We start from the raw sequence: 14,810 nt of genomic DNA, 5'->3' as shown, positions 1-14,810 counted from the left end.
AAGTAGCTTAAATGTTTGGAGCATGCTTCCTTTCTTTTCTTCTATTTCTATTTTGCTACAACAAGATATGGATAACAAGAATATTATCTTCAAAGCATTACATGATTTATCTAAGGACGATGCATCTTTATTTTGTTGTGTGTTGTGGAGTATATGGAAACAAAGAAACAACGAAGTGTGGAATGAGGTAATTGATGCTCCAATTTATGTTGTCGAGAGAGCATAAGTTATGGTCCATGATTGACAAGATGCACGTAGGATTTGTAATACATCTTGTGGACATCGGCGACAAGAAGGAAATGTGAAATGGATCAAACCAGCTGAAGGAAGATTTAAGTGCAATATTGATGCTTCTTTCTCCCAGCTTTCTAATAGAGTGAGAATAGGAGTTTGTATAAGGGATGATACATGCACTTTTGTTTTGGCAAAAACTGAATGGTTTACTTCAGTCTGTGAGGTACATGTTGGCGAAGTTCTTGGACTATCGTCAGCTTTAGAATGGGATCATCACTTACACTTGGGACCTATCGATTTTGAGCTTGATGCTAAAAAAAAATGGTGGGTAGTTTTTCATCTACACATCAGGATGTTACAAATTTTGGGATGATTATTCATAATTGTAAAACTATCTTTGAACAATATTATGTCAACTCTAGTGTTGAGTTTACGAGGAGACAAGCAAATGAAGCAGCCCATAGATTAGCTAAGGCGACCACGTCTTCAACTAGTTTTTAGATTTTGGTAGAAATACCAGATTGTATTGAACACATTTTAAGTAATGAAATTATATAAGCTTCTTTCCTTAAAAAAAAAAAAAAAAAAAGCGCAAATCATTTATCTCTCCATGCCAAATACAATCCTCTTCTTCTACACTATCAGATTAAGAACTCCCTACTTACATGTGACATTTACGGTGTCCTTAGAATAAGTATCAGACCACAAGATAACATGAAAAATAACCAACGAGCTTGTCTCTTTCCATTCTGAAACTATTTGTCTAAAATTATGCATTGCAGCAACAATGTTTACAATGGTTATTAATATCATTCACCTGAGAATTTTCTTCAAAAAAAATATATCATTCACCTAAGATTTGCCGGTATTGTCAAAGAAGGGCGCTATAGTGTAGCATAATTTGAACAAACTGCTATTGTTTTGCAACATGAGTACAAAGCATTGTCAAAATCAAAATTTGAACAAACGTCTGGTTTTTGCCATCTGTGATTGAAAACACTGATAACAACAATTCATTCACAGGAGGATGATTCAGCTGGTATTCGAGAAACTATACCAAGTTACCAACTTTGCAAAGATCGATCAAATGACAATGGACAATAGAAACAAAATATCAAACATGTGTAAACAAAATAAGTAGGAAGGAACATGAGATTAACAGTAACTTGCAACACAACAAACAGAAAATCTTACACTCATATTATTATCAACAACAAAAGCATAACTTATAAACTAATTCAACTCAACTCAAAAAACGATAGAAAATTGACACACTATGGCAATTTCCCAGATCGAAAAATTGAGAATTTAGAAGCAACAGAGTATGAATAATCAATTTCATTCTCCTTCAAAAACTCCTCCAGAATCCGTTTAGCTTCTTCAGGATCAGAACTCTCACACTCAATCTCAAACAAAGTCCCAAAATCAAAACCAGTTTCATCTACTTCCAATTTCAAACCTTTCCATTCATAAACATTCCTCACATTCCTAAAATCCCCTAAACCCACAAACCCATTTTTACCAACCACCCCAAATTCCTCCTTCACTCTCCCCATAATCCTGGAATCCACAAAACCCAACAACTTCCCCGGTTCATCAACGCAATCTCGACCAATCTTCGGATCCAAATCTTCCTCGTCTTCCTCTACACGACGCACGCCGTTGACTAGAACCCCTTTTGCTTTAAGTGAAACGACACACCGTTCATCATCATTATAGAATCGGAAACGAAGTGTGGCTCGACGAGAAGAGAGTTCAGAGGCGGCGCCGTCGAAGAAGTGGTTGTGTTGATGATGGGTGATGACGTGGAAGGGAGAGAGCAAAGCGGTGACTTGGCGATGAGCTTCGGCGTTTGCGAGACGTAGCTTTACTTCCACTTCCATTTCGGTGCGATTAAACTGACGGAGGAGAGAAGCCGCGGCGGTAGCGTTCTCACGAGCTTTGGATATTTGGTCAACTAATGGTAATGGAAGAAAGTAATTAAAATCCCCGCGGGAAAGTTACAATCTCAACATGGTTCATCTGTCTAAAATAATATACCAATGATTGAAAAATATATTATTAAGTTAGAGAAAAAGAAAATAAATAATAATAAAATAGCATGGTTTGGATTTTTCTAAAAGAATGTAGCCTCACTTCTTTCATATTCATGTTGAAAGAAATATAAATAGAGGGGAAGGGAAGATAAGCGAGTAACAAACCCTGTCGTTAACATTTTTGGATGATAAAATCAATCATATTAAACGCAACATATCAGATATGTCGAATTGATTTAATTATTTTAGAGTGCATCTTTGGATTCATTGACTCACTAGTTTGGTTTTTACTCCCTATCCAAGAGGACATTAGATATAATTAATTGACGAATATGCGTGATTGAGTTATTGTTTTCGAATAAAACATGATGAGTTGATCCATTTAGTCTAGCTCAACGAAAGGTCTTTGTCCTCGACCGTTTGACCATTTAAATGTTATCTCATCATAAGTTTGACATACGGTCTATAAATTGAAAAGCTACTTTGTAAACCCTAGATGCGGTTGAGTAGTCACTCCTCCAATACTTTCATCACCCGTCTCTCTCGAATTCTCACGAAACCTAAAGGCATATGCATCATTCTTGATCTGATCTATTTGTTGATATGTAAATGTGCTAATTTATACTTATTGATCCATGACTAACTAGAATAAATTCTAACGCTAAATACACGAGTCAAATTAAAGTTATCACAGGGAACTTTCAAGGAGAACCCAAACATTATTGGTTCTGTATCCGCAACTTGATTGGTTTCTCTCAATACTACATTATTAATTTGGACATGATCAAAATCCAACATAAATGCATCAATTTTGCTAACTAGTCGTTACGGGCATGAGTGTGTCAGTGTTAACACTTGCATTAACAGCTAACAAAGAGTTTGGTTCTATCATCAATGAGTTTAAGCATTTCTCCTTTTTTTTTCTTTCTTTCTTTCAGTCAAAATATTTCTCCTTTGCTATCATCAAACTCCGGAGAGCAGCCCAAAGCTTAACTTTTAGAATAGAATTGACAAGGGGCTTCATTCATGTCTACTCTTGGGAAATTGTTGCATTGCAACTAATTCTAATCAATCTAGACAAGGAGCTTCCACACAATATGTTCTTGCTCTACTTGTACCTGAATCTGAATAAGACACAGTGATGACCGGTTCATACTCCTTTTTTGTAGCCTAAATCTCACCGACCAATTTCTCAATTTAGAATGGCCACAAACAGCTCCGCCCAAGGACCATAAAACATATCAAGCTCAATGTTCAACAGGTTTTGAGCCAGCCAACCTTTGCTATCATTTAAGTGGAAATTTTTTTCGTGTTGTAGATATATTGAAATGCAACCAAACAACTTTTACATTCCTGCAGCCCCTAAACACATTGAGATCATTTTAAGCAGATTACTTGCAGATGGGATGAATCTCATCAGGTCATGCCACACTTCTTTCTGGCATAATTTGTCATCAATATTCTTCCACCAATCTTCCAGAACATAAGCCTAATCCTCTTATTTATAACCTTTCCTGCGCCAAATTATTTTGAACAAAGGATCTGGTTGAGAAAGAGTGGTTTGTACTTTGTATTCATAAGCTGAAGCAGAAGCAAAAATCTCATTAGTAGTTTTATTCCAAACAATATTACAATTATCTTTGTTAGTATGAGGAGATATGCATGTCTACATTTTCAATAATGTGGTTAGGAAGAAGGGTCATTATCCTATTTAGATCTCAACCCCTCGTGTTTAAGACAGTTATTAAGTAAGTCACATATTCGACCAAGGGTATTTCACCTAGAGCACATTTCTTCAACCTTCCACAATTTTGGAGTCAATGATCTCTCCAGAAATAAACAATAGTTCCTTTTCTTACTCTCGATATCAATTTGGCATACACACACATTCTCTCATACCATACAAGCCCCTCTCAAAAATTAGGGACAAGTTGATATTAAGATCTCTTTACTAATGGGACATCCTTCATATTAAGGTATGTAATATGTAACGTGGAAAACTTGAAATCGAGACATGACTTTTGTTTAGAACTATAAGAGACATGGTTTTTGTTTAGAACTATATAAGAGAGAAAAAAAAATCTCGGTGATTCACCCCAATGTTTGGAGGAATTAAAGCACGGAGGATTTTATGAATCACTTAACAATTTTTGTATTAAAATGGTTTTTAGTTTTCTAAGCGTCTTTTCCAAAAACTCCTAATGTAGCATCCATATCCAACACAACTCAAAGTATGTAATCCCCATTTCGGACATACACATACATAAATGGTTTTTCCCAGTACCATGAAAAATATCAATGGTTTTTATTAGGAAATAGAGAAAGGAAATATAAACGGTTCTCTGTAGGCATTGCGAAGCAGCTGGCATGTTAATAAACAATAACCTACGGATCAAGCAGATCAACATGTCACAGTATGTTTCAATTACAAGTGTAAGTTAAAAAAATATATATATCATATGCTGGGGTGAGCTTGTAACTGAATTTAAACGAGGTATACCAAGATTATTATGACACAGTAAACCAAGATTCATTGAAGGAAAAAAAAAAAAAAACATTTTCTTTCTGTATCAAACTAAAATTATGCTGCACATGAAGCATGAAAAATAAGGAAAAATCTTTTCAATAAAATTTAGGGGCTAGGATAATCGAAAAGGACACACTTGATAGTGAAAAATGTTCAGGGAGAAGGTTCTAACTTGACTTAAAAAGTTCTTAAATATATACACCAAGATTTAAGAAAAATGTTGGAAGGCTGAAAGAGGATTCTGAATAAAAGAAACATGCAAAATGCAAAAATACAGAAGGATGAAGCTCACAGGACGGTGGAAACATGCATAAGTGGATTAATACAAAGTGATTACCAAACATATTAAAATGTTTGGTAATCACTTTGTATTAAAATGGTAAGGGAATAGCTAACAAAAATTCAAAAATATTTAGGAAAAACCATTAAATAATCCTGGTTCAATTTCATACTGGCCTGTGGCTTCTGATTGTTATTAATCTTCCTTTTCTAACCTCAACTAGAACTAGTGACATAGACATTTGAATGGAGCGCATAATGCATATCATTTTTCTTTCCATGCTGAACACAGTTCTCTTCTTTTACACAATCATATTTAGATATCTCTACTTATATGTTCAGTTACAGTGTCATTAGACCAAGTAACACAAGATAAATTGAAAATAAACTGATGAGCCTCTTATCAATTCTCAACTCTCATGCAATCCCATCATCAAAATCAAAACATAATCGCATTAGGTTTGGCGATGATCAAGTTCAAACACTCTACAGCTAAGAGCCTGAGATATACTTGAGAAATTGAGACTTGAGAAACTAACTAATCATAAGTGAAACGGTTGAGAAACTTGAGACAAATTGTTATTCTTAATCAACACTAACAAGTGATTCATCTCAAATTGTGTACCACCTTCAAACCTTAAACAACATAAACTGTGTAGAGCAAAGAGTAGTTTATCAAAGGTCGCGAGCTTAACAACAAAACTAAACTATTTATCTACAAGTATATGCTACAATGGCTATTAATATCACCACCTAAGATTTGCACACCAACTTAGATTGTGCAATGACAAGCAGTGCTGTGAAAGAGCAGCTCTATAACGCTACAGTTTAGTAGGATTTAAACAAACCACTACTGTTCTGCAATACACCATCTAGTACATCGTAGTTATAGAACAGTAGTATAGCGGAACATGAACAAACCGCTGTTTTTTTAAATCCACGGTTGATAACAACAATTTATTCACAGGATAATCAGCTGGTACTTGAGATATACTAACCCTTAAAAGATCAATCAAAATGACAATGAGCAATATAAATAAAAGATCAAGCATGTGTAATCATAAACTAAAAACATCATAGTAACTTTCAAAACCAGCTGAATGATAAGTGCAATACAACAAACATGAAATGTTACATTCTTAAATTATCAACTACAAAAACCATAACTTATAAACTAGTTCATTTCAACTCAATTGAAAAACAATAGAAAATCCACTCACTATGGCAATTTCCCAGCTCGAAAAATTGCAAATTTAGAAGCAACAGAGTATGAATAATCAATTCCATTCTCCTTCAAGAACTCCTCAAGAATGCGTTTGGCTTCTTCAGGATCAGAACTTTCACATTCAATCTCAAACAAAGTTCCAAAATCAAAATGAGTCTCATCCACTTCCAATTTCAAACCTTTCCAATCATAAACATTCCTCACATTCTTAAAACCTCCCAAACCCACAAACCCATTTTCACCCACCACCCCAAATTCCTCCTTCACCCTCCCCATAATCCTCGACTCCACCAACCCCAATTTCCCCGGTTCATCAACACAATCTCGACCAATCTTCGGATCCAAATCCTCCTCATCTTCTTCAACACGACTCACACCATCAACCAGAACCGCCTTTGCTTTCAACGAAACAACACACCGTTCATCGTCACCGTAGAATCGTAGCCGAAGAATAGCGCGACGAGAAGAGAGTTCCGATCCAGCGCCGTCGAAGAAGAGATTATGTTGACGATGAGTGATAACGTGGAAGGGAGAAAGCAAAGTAGTGACACGGTGATAAGAATCTGCGTTTGGGAGACGAAGCTTGACTTCAACCTCCATATCGGAAGGGGAAAGAGAAAAGGAGCGTGTTGAGAAGAGTTTAGGAGGAGAGACCAATGCGATTCGCTTTGGAAGAAGAATCTTCGGCGCGATCGAATTGACGGAGGAGAGAAGCGGCGCCAGTTGTGGTGGTGGTTGTTGTGTTCGTGGTGGCGTTGGCAGTGTTGCGACGGCGAGCTTCCTCAAGTTCTTCTTTGTCTTCAATTTTCACTTCGATTTTCGTTGGTTTTCTTCTCAGCATTTTGTGACTTAACAGAACGCCAGAGAATGGATCCCCTTTTGCTTATAACCCTACGATTCACTGTTGTTTGGATTTCGATATTAGTAATTAGAGGGGGTGTAGATAGTTACAGAAAAGCTATCAAACCAAGTTTTGTTGGGCCCATACATTTTGCCATAGTATGTATGTAAACGCAAGTTTTGTTGCTCTCAAATTCTTTTGAAAGTTTCTGGTTTGCAGCAGAGAAGTAAGTTTGCTTAAACACATTGAAAAATTACTTTTGAGTTTTTCAGTATTCAAATCTCACCCGGAAAACACAATCAAACATTTTCGGAAAACGCAAGCAATTGTTTCCGGTTCCGATTTGTAATCTGGATTCTGGAAAATTGATATCTACGTATCTATGAAGAGTTTGTTTACGGAAAACTCATAGATCTTTCTCCGGTGAATACTTGTTTTTCGGAACACTATTACCACCTTTTCCGGTTAATAAAAGGCACCACTTTTCCGTTTTGATTTTTTTTTAAACAAGTGTTTTTTTAGTTAGTTTTTTTTGTAAATAACTTATTTTCAATTTGCTACTGTTTTTCTGTTGCACTAATTCTTTTCCATTTTTTCAGTGGCACATTGCAACGAACCACGACTAGACGAGGAAGAGGTTCATGATCAGCAGTGTGATCAACCACCTATACATGCAGAGGAGCAACCCAATCATCAAAATTTGGAGCAGCTTGCACATCAGGCAGTGGAGCAGCTCATGCATCAGGAGATGGAGCAGCCCGTACGTGGGTATCGTGGAGGACCTTATGATCTATCTCTTCTCACGCGATACGAGGGTCATGTTGCGCGTAGGTTGTGGTATGGTCAGGTATGTAAACATTAGATTTTGATCACATAACTTATTTAATTAGTATTAGTTTGGTCCTTAAACTTAACATTTTTTGAATTAAATTAATAGAAATGATCAAATCGATACTTTAAATAAAATTAAGGGATCTAAACAGATATTTTATTACTTTTGGGACCAAACCGATATTTTAAATCAAGTTAAGAGACCAATTGAGCATTTAAGCCTACTAGTTTTAATTAGTTGACTGATTTATTTATATAACAATGATCTATTGGTTTAAATTGTTGAATTTTTTAGTGTATCATATGAAGTTTCTACGGTACACTCGTAAATTGAAGTGTATTAGTATATCAACTTAATAAATTAATGATTATTTTTATGAAATAAAAAACTATTTGTTGATTTTTATATTTTAGAAAATATAATTTCAGAAGAAAAAATATAATTTCATTATTTATATGAATCATATTAAAGTTTTTACATTTTATCTCAAGATTTCATAAGAAAAAACATAACTTCATTGTTTATAAGAATCATGCTAAAAAAATTATATTTTATCTCAAAAAATAATCAATATTCACTGTTGTGAGTAGAGAGGAAAGTAGGTTGAACCACACTGCTTTAACTTAAACAGGAGTGGCCTGCTATAAAATTTTAAGGCTCAAGTCTGACCTATACATATAATAAAATAGGTTAATAGGCTTAAAATTAAATTAGCTAATGATCAAGAGGTATGTTTAATAGACTTTTTAAAAAGCTCAAATTTAACCTATATAAATAAGGGAAATGTTAATCAATGCTTAAGCATTAGTTAACATTTCCCTTATTTTTTTCAATAAAGTGGTATGCCAATTTACTACCACTATGCTAAATAGGTCTCACTTGATTTATCAATAGCCTTTTTGTATTTAAAAAAAAATGTTCAATAGACCTTTTAAAAAACTCAAGTCCAACCTATTTAAATAAATAAGCTTTTTTAAAAGCCTAAATTTGATCTTATTGTTAAATGAGTGGAGTCAAACTAGACATTAAACAATTTATGTTATAGGTCTCTTTGACGGTTTGGCCTACTTCCATCCTTATTGTGAGTAGGAATTTTTTTGAAAAATTAACTTTTATTTTAACGAATTTAGTTATTATAATTGTAAATGATAGAAAATAATTTTTTTTATTCAGAAAATAACTCATTTGGTTATTAATTTAAATATTGTATTTACTAGTACACTTAATGATGTTAATGTGTCATATAAATTGTATTTTTTATTAATTATTTTCATTTTTTGGTGTTAATGATTTATTAGTTTTAATCGTTTTGATTGTTTTATTTAGTAATTTAATAATGTTTTATTATTTTGATTATTTATTTTAAATTTATTCAGGAGCGCGGTGTCAAAAAGGAGTTAAAGGTAGCATCACATGGGAAAAAGTTGGAGGGTTGGGTTCCTCCACAACTTCCCCCTTTAATAGAGGGATGGCTGGAAGGTTCTGGACTTAGCGCACTTCAAATGACTAGTATGAAAATGGTTGACGCCAATCTTTTATCGGCGTTTGTGGAGAGATGGCATCCTGAGACGTCGTCATTTCATATGCCATTTGGTGAAATGACTATTACACTGTATGATGTGGCTTGCCTACTTCACATTCCGATTAAGGGTGATTTCTACGATCAACCTCCAAGTGTAACGGAAGAAGGAGCAGCTGCACTTGCTGAGGAGTTGTTGGGGTAACTTATGATGAAGCTAGGGCGGAGACGGCGAGGAACAGGGGTGGCTATTATAGGCAGGAGTGGTTGTACAGGTTGTTCGATATGCATCATCAAACTGGGATGCTTGACTGCGCTGCTAGGGCGTACATGCTCCTCCTAGTTGGGTGTACTATTTTTACAGACAAGAGTTTTACTCTCGTAGAGGCAAAATATCTACCGCTGTTTAGAAACTTGTCAAATTGTGGTAAATATTGTTGGGGTGCAGCTGCTTTGGTTACATTGTATGAGCACTTGGGAGATGCCTCTATGTTTACTTGCAAGCAACTTGGAGGATATGTGACACTTTTACAGGTATTTTTATAATAATGTTAGAGATAATTTATTTGTTAAATATCACTAGAGATGAAAGAATGATACGTGCTTTTATAATAATTTGTTTTCTTTGTTTCTTTTTTATTATTATATTCTTTATTAATTTTTATTTCATCTTTTTCTTATTATGTAACAGTGTTGGATTCATGAATATTTTCCGAGTCTTGGTAATCGAGCAGAGAGTCGAATTTGTTGTGATAAGCCAGAAAAAGGCGCCGCTCGAGCTATGCGATGGAAGTATAAACAAGGGACTCTTAAGGTTGATCAAATACGAAGGTTGATAGATGATCTGACACCTGCAAGTGTCATATGGCGCCCATTTGAAAGTCACCGCCAGATAATTCCATTTGATGATATATGTCTATACAATGGTTGTCTTCGTTGGTGCAACACTTTAGTACTTTACTTGCCTCAGAGGTGCCTCCGACAATTTGGATACATGCAATATATACCACCACCTCCTCCAGATCCTCGTACCTTTGATGTCGATGTTGAGTGGATTGATTACCATTCAAGTGTGCATCGGGTCATTGAAGGAGCACTTCCGGTGACATATACATTTGAGGTCACAGAGACATACATGGAGTGGTACTACAATGTATCGCATCCTCGTTTGATATGCTCTGGTGAGGAGCCGCATAGACCAGTCCCTCTTCCGGTGTATAGCGTCCCTAATGATGCACGGCCTTCTGATCCGAGACTGGCTTTGATTGCTTCCGAACTACAAGGTTACTTAGACGAGATTGGGGCTACGCCAGAGAAACCTATGCATAGGCATTTGTACCACGCATTAAATTTGGCTCGTGGTGGACCTTTATATTAGTTATCTTTATTATTTTATATGTTGTATTATCGACATTGATTTGTTTTATATGTTGTAGTATCGACATCAGATTTATTTTTTATGTTATATTATCAACTTTTAGTTTATAGAATATGATTTTTTTTTCAGGAGTTTATAGAATATGATGTATTATCGACTTTTAGTTTATGATTGCAAATATTAAATTGAAAACATAACATCAATAACGTCTAATGAAGACATGATATCAAATAACATTTATTAAAAACATATCACATCAATAACACAGTTTCAAAACATAAAATCAAACAAAAAAATGCTCATGGTTGAATCAAGCTAGCGATGTGTTGCGCTACAACTAGAAGGCACTGCCACTCGTGTAGACATTCAGCATATGCTACCATCCAAAACTTTGTTTCCGGTGAACGATATTTCTTCCAATTTGCTGTAACTTGGAGCATCATAAAAACTATTTGAAATAAATCAAAATCAATGACTTTTGAATAAAAATATAAAAATCATCTGAAAAAAACTACTACTCATCTGAATAAAAACTTTTGAATCAAAATCATCTGAAAAAAAAAAATCAAAATCTTGTTTTAAATAAAATTAATTACTATTTGAAATAAAAAAAAACTACTACTCATAGTTACTCGAACTCAATGACTTTTGTTTACAAAATCAATGCAAATTTTTTTGGCCATAAAGGTATGAGAAGTCATCATAGAAAATAGTGTCTTACAAGTACATCCTTCCAAAGACGTACCCGAGGAATACCGGGTTCGATTCCCAGTGGGAACAACGCTTGGCCAGTGCGCAAGCCTCTACGCACGAGCCGGATTAGTAGCCCAATTTTGATGGATCGGAAACCGGTGCGAAAGCAAAAAAAAAAAAAAAAAAAAAAAGATGACTTTAATGGATATACTACTTATCCATCTCTTTGGAGTCAGAGTTCAACTTTGATATCTTCAAAGAATCTATCTTGCAGGTGGTTTTCGAATAAATTTTTGTACAAACTTGTGATTGACATTTTGTCATTACGTAATTTTTAATGTAAAATCATGTTATTTGGAGTTCACAAGCAAGCTTATACAACAAGAAAAGCAAGAAAAACTGAAGAAAGTGAAATCGTGACACGGTTGCTGAAAAACGTGTCACGATTTGGAGCTCAGAAAAACATACATTCGACATTGATGAAAACGTGTCATGATGGCTATTTCGTGACACAATTTTGGAAGCCCTAATTTCAGAAGTTTGTTCCTCAAGGAAGAATCGGGACACGATTTACTTAAATCGTGTCACGATTGGGCATGCTGTTTTGCCTATTTAAGCTGATTTCAGTGCAAAATACAAGGGTGACGATTTTGATAGAGCAAAGTGCGATTTTGTGATCTGAAGACTTCTAGGAGGGCGATTAGTTCATATATCTTTTAATTCTTCCATTGATTATGTTATTTGTAAACTCAATTATGAGTAGCTAAATCTCTTAGAGATTGGGTCTGAGATTTTTGATGTAACCTTAATTGAACCATGTTGCTGTGAAACTATATTATTGTCAATATCAATCTAGTTTTATTCAATTCAATTGTTCTTAATGCTTTTTATCCTGATCAAATATAAATATGAATTCGTGAGAATGAATAACTACTGACCATAACTTTCAACTTTGACCTAATTGAATTGTTCAAATAAACAGGGTTAGTTTAGGAATGGATAATCGTTTATTTGTGACATTAGGTTAACGTTCTTAAAACCTTCAAATAATATTAGATCACCTAAGGAATTAGATAGAGTCCTAAGTCAAAGGATTTATTGGGGCTATTTTAGTTAACATTCGTAAAACTAGAGAAATATTCATAAGACATAGATGCGGAGTACCAATTAGGGGAACTCAGAGGATTCGAAAGACCAAGTCTCATCTCTCTCTCTCTCTCTCTCTCTCTCTCTCTCTCTCTCTCTCTCTCTCTCTCTCTCTCTATCTTTTCTAAACAACTTTAATTTTCTGTTATAGGTGCCATTTAATTTGAGAAAGCAAACTTCTTTCCCATCATGGAAAAGTAAATCTCAACCATTAGATTCAAGAGGAACATTGACTTTATCATGGTCTTTCTGCATTATATTTTTTCCCCTTTTATTCTTCTTCATCCCTCAATAAAAACTATCATTCATCTTTGTTCATCTCTTAAACCCAAAATTCCAAAAATCAAAATAAAAATTCAAAAATAAAAAAACTCAAATACACACAAACGAAGAGGAAGGCAATAGATACACAAATTTTCTCTTTTACAATTTTGCTAGTTTATTGAGAATCGATTTTAATTTGAATTCTGTTTGATCTGGGTTTTTATTTATGGGTTTTCCAACATATAATTTTTTTGGTTTTATTTATGAGATTATGAAGATGGAAGTTAGAATTAAGGGATTGATGAAGATTTTGATGTTGAGGTTGTTGTTGTTGTTTGTAGAAAACATTGTTGTTAGTGGAATTGTTGTTGTTGTTGAAATTGAGGGATAAAGGGGAAAAAATATAATGTAGAAAGACTATGATAAAATCAATGTTCCTCTTGAATCTAATGGATGAGATTTACTTTCCCATGATGGGAAAGAAGTTTGCTTTCCCAAATTAAATGGCACCTTACCTTTATGCACAACAAACCTACTGCCTCGGGCACTAAAATAAACTTTACGCATCATATTTCATAACACAATTGTTTACTTGAAATTAACACGGTCCTCGTGGAAACAAACTTTATTATATTACTTCGATAGTTTTTAGTACACTTGCTAAACATCTATCAACTCATATAGGCTTTCATCTCATTATCAAACTTTCTACAAACTATAAACCAATCCACCTCACCATATACAAGTAATGATGCAATCACTCTAAATCAACATTTCCATTTTGATCAACATTGACTATGTCATGATCATATGGATGAATATGTTCAAGAAACAATATCAATAACCTCTGAAATTCCTACTTCTGAGAGGGTTGCTTTCGAGAAGGTTGGGATGATTGTTTCTGAGAGGGTTGAGATGGTTCTGTACACAACATCTATGACTATCTACGAGAATCAGAATATGCTTTGTCAACATGCTCCCTGTATGAAGGATCATGATACAATCATATTCCTTTGACACTTTGTCTCTATCATTCTTCACTCTACCTTTGAATTTAACTTCGTTGGACGATGGACACATTGAACTCCCACTTGGATACACTAGTTCAAGCACCTTACCTTTCAATGATCGTTTTCCAAGTGACTTAAACAGTTTCCACAATGCCTTCATTGCATCATTCCTTGTCCAATATGATCCGACTTTTATGTCTTATTCCTATTGACCTTCCATACCTAATTTCCTCCACTGAATATGAACAAAATCTAGCAGTTCACACAACTACTTTTAAATCTTCCCAACTCACAAGTACAAGGCAACCCGTATGTTGTTCTAAAAATACAACCACACGTCGCTTTGTTAGGTTCGACACACCCAACACTATCCAACGATTCAACAATGTATCTTAAAGCAATTCTAAATACAAATCCACACAACTTCTCATAAAATGAACTTCTGTGTATGTATTAGAATATAAAATATTCAACAATGTATCTTAAAGCAAGGTATTTCGCGACGGTTCGGGAAACGGTCGTTACAACCGTGTAAAAGGTATAGCGACAGTTGTAACTGTCGCAATGTGATTTTTATTTTATTTTATATGGATGGGTCTTATAGCCTTGCAGCGACAGTTTAAAACCGTCGCAAATGTATAAATTTCATTTTTTTAATAATATTTCTTGTTTATCAATTTTCATTAGATTAATTTTGACAGCTGAATAAATAACAATTAATCTTAATTTAAAATGAAACTATTAATCAATAAATACTTAAAATGAAATAATATATAACTACAAATTACATAATTTCATTCATATAAACCATCCAAAAGTATCAATG

At 34.4% G+C, this 14,810-nt stretch overlaps 4 protein-coding genes across 4 annotated transcripts; 2 read left to right on the top strand and 2 right to left on the bottom strand.

Annotated features, from left to right (window-relative positions):
- Positions 1-1,335: 1,335 nt before the first annotated feature.
- Positions 1,336-2,270, bottom strand: LOC120579979 (triphosphate tunnel metalloenzyme 3). The gene has a single exon (XM_039832784.1). It carries the CDS (start codon positions 2,115-2,117, stop codon positions 1,509-1,511), a length of 609 nt encoding a protein of 202 aa, XP_039688718.1. The 5' UTR covers positions 2,118-2,270; the 3' UTR covers positions 1,336-1,508.
- A 3,839-nt stretch (positions 2,271-6,109) lies between these two features.
- On the bottom strand, positions 6,110-7,533 carry LOC120575841 (triphosphate tunnel metalloenzyme 3). The gene has a single exon (XM_039833673.1). The coding sequence runs from the start codon at positions 6,899-6,901 to the stop codon at positions 6,296-6,298; it is 606 nt and encodes a 201-aa protein (XP_039689607.1). The 5' UTR covers positions 6,902-7,533; the 3' UTR covers positions 6,110-6,295.
- On the top strand, positions 7,259-9,698 carry LOC120579989 (protein MAIN-LIKE 1). Its single transcript, XM_039832819.1, has 3 exons — positions 7,259-7,368; positions 7,742-7,989; positions 9,351-9,698. Coding segments are annotated over exons 1-3 (597 nt in total). The 5' UTR covers positions 7,259-7,367.
- Positions 9,698-10,983, top strand: LOC120580200 (protein MAIN-LIKE 1). Its single transcript, XM_039833672.1, has 2 exons — positions 9,698-10,027; positions 10,185-10,983. The coding sequence occupies exons 1-2, from the start codon at positions 9,779-9,781 to the stop codon at positions 10,869-10,871; spliced, it is 936 nt and encodes a 311-aa protein (XP_039689606.1). The 5' UTR covers positions 9,698-9,778; the 3' UTR covers positions 10,872-10,983.
- The last annotated feature ends 3,827 nt before the right edge of the window (positions 10,984-14,810 follow it).

This window comes from Medicago truncatula, chromosome 4, assembly GCF_003473485.1.
Source record: "Medicago truncatula cultivar Jemalong A17 chromosome 4, MtrunA17r5.0-ANR, whole genome shotgun sequence".
In the NCBI taxonomy this organism is placed as follows: Eukaryota; Viridiplantae; Streptophyta; class Magnoliopsida; order Fabales; family Fabaceae; genus Medicago; species Medicago truncatula.
Note: the sequence above shows the minus strand (reverse complement) of the source record. Positions and strands in the feature narration are given on the sequence as shown.